Source organism: Arachis ipaensis, chromosome B10, assembly GCF_000816755.2.
Source record: "Arachis ipaensis cultivar K30076 chromosome B10, Araip1.1, whole genome shotgun sequence".
Taxonomy (NCBI): Eukaryota; Viridiplantae; Streptophyta; class Magnoliopsida; order Fabales; family Fabaceae; genus Arachis; species Arachis ipaensis.
In genome coordinates, this window is record NC_029794.2 from 87106513 (window position 1) to 87111300 (window position 4788).

The window sequence follows — 4788 nt, forward strand, 5'->3', positions numbered from 1 at the left end:
TTACAGAGATAAGTAAATGATGCAGAAATCCACTTCTAGGGCCCACTTGGTGTGTGCCTGGGCTGAGCATTGAGCTTTCATGTGTAGAGACTTGTTTTGGAGTTAAACGCCAGGTTGTAACCTGTTTCTGGCGTTTAATTCCAGAATAGGGCAGGAAGCTGGCGTTAAACGCCAGTTTGCGTCATCTAAACTCGGGCAAGGTATAGACTATTATATATTACTGGAAAGCCCTGGATGTCTACTTTCCAACGAAATTGAGAGCACGCCATTTGGGCTCCTGTAGCTCCAGAAAATCCACTTTGAATGCAGGGAGGTCAGAATCCAACAGCATCTGCAGTCCTTCTTCAGCCTCTGAATCAGATTTTTGCTCAAGTCCCTCAATTTCAGCCAGAAAGTACCTGAAATCACAGAAAAACACACAAAATCATAGTAAAGTCTAGAAATATGATTTTTAATTAAAAACTAACAAAAATATACTAAAAACTAACTAAATCATACTAAAAACTTTGTAAAAACAATGCCAAAAAGCGTATAAATTATCCGCTCATCAGCTGCCAACATACTCATAGCATTGCGTCATTGTTTTCAACCTTGACAGATTACTGTAGAAAGGATAAATGAAAAATATATTAGATAAAGATTGATAATAAAAACAATCATAATTATATATAGATAATGTTACATCATTGTTATACTATATTTTAAAAAAGTATACATGTCATTAGAGTTTATACAAGCAAATGCTATCCTAATTTACCATTTGACATGATTCTTTTAAATCTAATCCATCCCTAGTCTTTATCAATAACTAGTTTTGTTCTTTTCACAGACTTACACATGACTGATCAAGAACTAAGGGAGTTAACTCTAATCGATATCGAGAACATACTCAAAGGGTACAACAAAAGTTTGAGAGATGTCCCTTCGATGCCATTCCCAGATATGGATATATGTGCACAACAGTTGATGAACGCTGGTGTAAATAGGCTGATTTGTGACGAGCTTCGGTACGATAGGCGCAAATTGACTGTAGAACATGCAGATTATATGCAGAAGCTGACAGATGAACAAAAAATAGTCTATGAAAAGATTATGGTAGCTATGAACAGTGGTGAAGGCGGGGTTTTCTTCGTATATGGTTACGGTGGTACAGGAAAGACTTTTGTTTGGAAAACATTGGCTACGGGTATCAGATCCAAAGGTCAAATTGTGTTGATGGTTGCATAAAGTGGGATGGCATCTTTATTACTTCCGGGTGGTAGGACAGCACATTCGCGATTTGCAATCCCCCTTAATCTCGATGAGTTCTCAACATGTAATATAAAATAGAATAGCCCTTTGACTAAATTGATAATAAGGGCTAAACTTATTATATGGGACGAAGCTCCCATGATTAATAGACTTTGCATTGAAGCACTTGACAGGACAATGCAAGATATTCTAAGATTCAAGAATGTTCACAGTCTCGACCAGCCTTTTGGAGGTAAGACAGTTGTTTTTGGTGGTGATTTTCGACAAATATTACCTGTGATACCAAAGAGTAGCAGACAAGACATTGTTAATGCAATAATCAATTCCTCATATATATGGGATAGTTGTAAGTTGTTGTCACTCACGAGAAACATGCGTCTCCAAGTTGACATGGATGAGGAAAGAAACAATGAGATAAAAGAATTTGTTGAATGGATTTTGGCCGTTGGAGATGGCAGGTTTGGAACATCCATGGATGAGATTGACAAGATAAAAATTCCCGAAGATATTCTCATCAATGATTGGGATGATCCTATAGTCTCTATATGCAAAGCAACATACCCTGATTTGTTTTTGGGTGCAAATTGTGTATCCTATGTCAAAGAAAGAGCCATACTTGCACCCACACTCCAAATGATGGATGAAATAAATAACTATATGATGAGTTTGAACCCAGCAGAAGCTAAAACTTATTATAGTTCCGATACTACATGTCAAACAGAGGCGAACAATGACATTTTGACATCAATACATACACCTGAGTTCCTCAAAACAATCAGATGCTCTAGAGTGCCTAACCATGAACTAACACTAAAAGTTGGGACCCCAATCATGTTATTGAGGAAGATAGACCACTCGGCAGGTCTATGCAATGGGACACGGTTGGTTATAACCAACCTTGGGAAGCATATCATAGAGGCAAAATCCTTATCAGGGAATGGTCTTGGGGAGAAGGTGTACATTCCGAGGATGACTCTAACTCCATTTGATAATAGGATACCATTTAGATTTCAAAGAAGACAATTTTCTATAATGGTTTCCTATGCCATGTCAATTAATAAAAGCCAAGGACAATCTTTGTCAAATGTAGGGTTGATACTAAAGAAACCTGTTTTCACACATGGTCAACTATATGTTGCAGTTTCAAGGGTTACACATAGGAGAGGTCTCAAGATTTTGATATGTCATAATGAGCATAAAACTACAGAAATAGACAATGTAGTCTACAAAAAAGTGTTTAGGAACTTGGCATAAAGAAAGTTCAAAACAACAACATAGGTACATCATTTAAAAATTCAGTTATATTTTCTAAATATGAGATTTGTTTTCCTGTTTCTTTTGTTCAATCTCAGTATATTTTTTAAAATTTATTCCAAAAGTTAGATAGTTGACTTACTCCTGAAGGTTGTTATTTCTTAATACAATATTAACCACAAGTCAAAACAGTATAACTTAAATAATATTTTTAATCATCAACATCTTCACTGATATTGATTTCTTATTTTTTATAGCTGAGACAAATAATGAGCAAGCTTCTGTGAGTGTGATCAAGGGATGGAGATGACCAACAGGTGATTAGAGTGATGGATTTAGAATGGAGATGGTCAAGTCACCTACAAGCTATTTTGTAAGTTTATTTAGATACAAGATATTTTCAATAAGATTTCGAGGTAATTTAAACAAATTTACCATTTAAAATATTTTGTTCAACCCCTTTTCATGAGAGATTTAGTTTAAAAATATATCAATTTGTAAACACCCATCCTATAAAAACCATAATGATTCCGTTGCATAGCTAATAAGCTACTTTGGTACATGTTATATAGAATTTTTATAACTTAGTTTGTTACCCAAATTCATTGTCATATTTAAACAAGACAACCATCATTACCTCACTTAAAACCTTGCCTGAGAGATATATCGGATTGATGCCCAGAGTAGTCAACGTATTTGGTATCCAATCAACCTAATTATTCAACAAAAAGTGACGTCCATATTAGAAGAAAAAGATCTCACGGCATATTATGGAAACCATATGTGAGTGTGGGTAATACATTATAGGATCGAATGGACAATTCTAAACACTTGAGATTACAAAGCATATTAAAATAGATTCCACAAATTTTCATATAACTTGATATAATACGTGTCAAAAACATTAGTTGAAAAGAATGACTTTGTATTTGAATTTATAAATGTAATTGTTATAACATTTTATAATGAGTGATAATTTATTAAAATACTTTTAATAATAAATATGAACGAGAAGGTATAAAGAGAAGCTTATAACTTTGATAATATAGTTTACAAAAAAATGTTTAGGAACGTGGCACAAAGAAAGCCCAAAACACCAACATAGGTAAATCATTAAAATATTCAATTATATTTTCTGAATTTGAGTTTTGTTTCCTGTTTCCTGTTTCCTCTGTTCAGTCTAAGCATTCTTTTAAATATATTACAATATATTTAAAATAATATTAACCATTCAAAATCAAAACAATATAACTTCACTTAAATCATTAATGGACATTTTGACTGATATTCTTTTCTTATCTCTTATAGCTGAGACAAATAATGCTCAAGCTTCAACGAGTGTGACCGAGGGATGGAGAGGACCAACATGTAATTAGAATAGTGGATTTGGAATGGAGAGGGTCAAGCTACCTACAAGGTTTTTTTGTAAGTTTATTTATACTTAGTTGATGAGATTTAGATACAACCTATTCTGTAAGCTATTTTCAACAATATTTCGAGAGAATTTAAACGAATTTATCATTCAAAATATTTCCTAAAGCCCCTTTTCAAGTGCGATTTAGTTTAGCGTAATAGGAATAGCCGAATTGATGATAAGGAAACTGATACGTGTTTTCTTTATTAGAAACTCAATTATGGACAAAAAACAACACAGAATCGAGATTCTCGCAAAATAAATGGCGAAACCCAACCCAAACCGCATAGCACTTATAATCATTTTACAGGTTGCTCACTTGAAACTGCAAAATTACAACCAGCAAAGGCATATAATTCCATACCTAACACTGATTATATTACCTATAAGAAAAATATTATCTATTATGAAAATGAAAAAAACACCAATCCAAGTTAATGATCAGACTATTATAGTAAAAAAATTCCATGAGAATATGCAATTTAGTTTATTCAAAGGTTTTCCCCGTACATTAACATAGATCTAATAATTTTAGTTTTCAAGTTAAATAAGAAAAATAATCTATTGAACACAGAAAGTAACGCACCTTCTTTCCACCATTTTCTTTATTTGTTTAAGCTACTAATTGAAAACACCTCTTGATTTGATCCATTCATCAAGCACTGAGTCAACTTTCCATCACAAATGACACTATTAACTTTACATTGAAAAAACAAATTTTCTTATTGTAAAGTCTATTTAGTAAACAAAAACCAAATTAGGAATGAATCATAATGTTGAGAGTTAAAACTCAAATTGTAGATCCAATTGAATAGAGCAGGACTTGAGACGGAATTGTCGGTGAAGGGAGATGCAGCCACTGTAGCAGA

General features: G+C 33.3%; 1 protein-coding gene across 1 annotated transcript; it reads left to right on the forward strand.

The window, feature by feature from the left end:
• On the forward strand, nt 1390-2505 carry LOC107620735 (ATP-dependent DNA helicase PIF1-like). The gene has a single exon (XM_016322861.1). The coding sequence runs from the start codon at nt 1390-1392 to the stop codon at nt 2503-2505; it is 1116 nt and encodes a 371-aa protein (XP_016178347.1).

Excerpts from the sequence above, each read along its gene's own strand:
- LOC107620735 (XM_016322861.1), top strand. The coding sequence starts at position 1,390 with ATGATTAATAGACTTTGCATTGAAGCACTTGACAGGACAATGCAAGAT.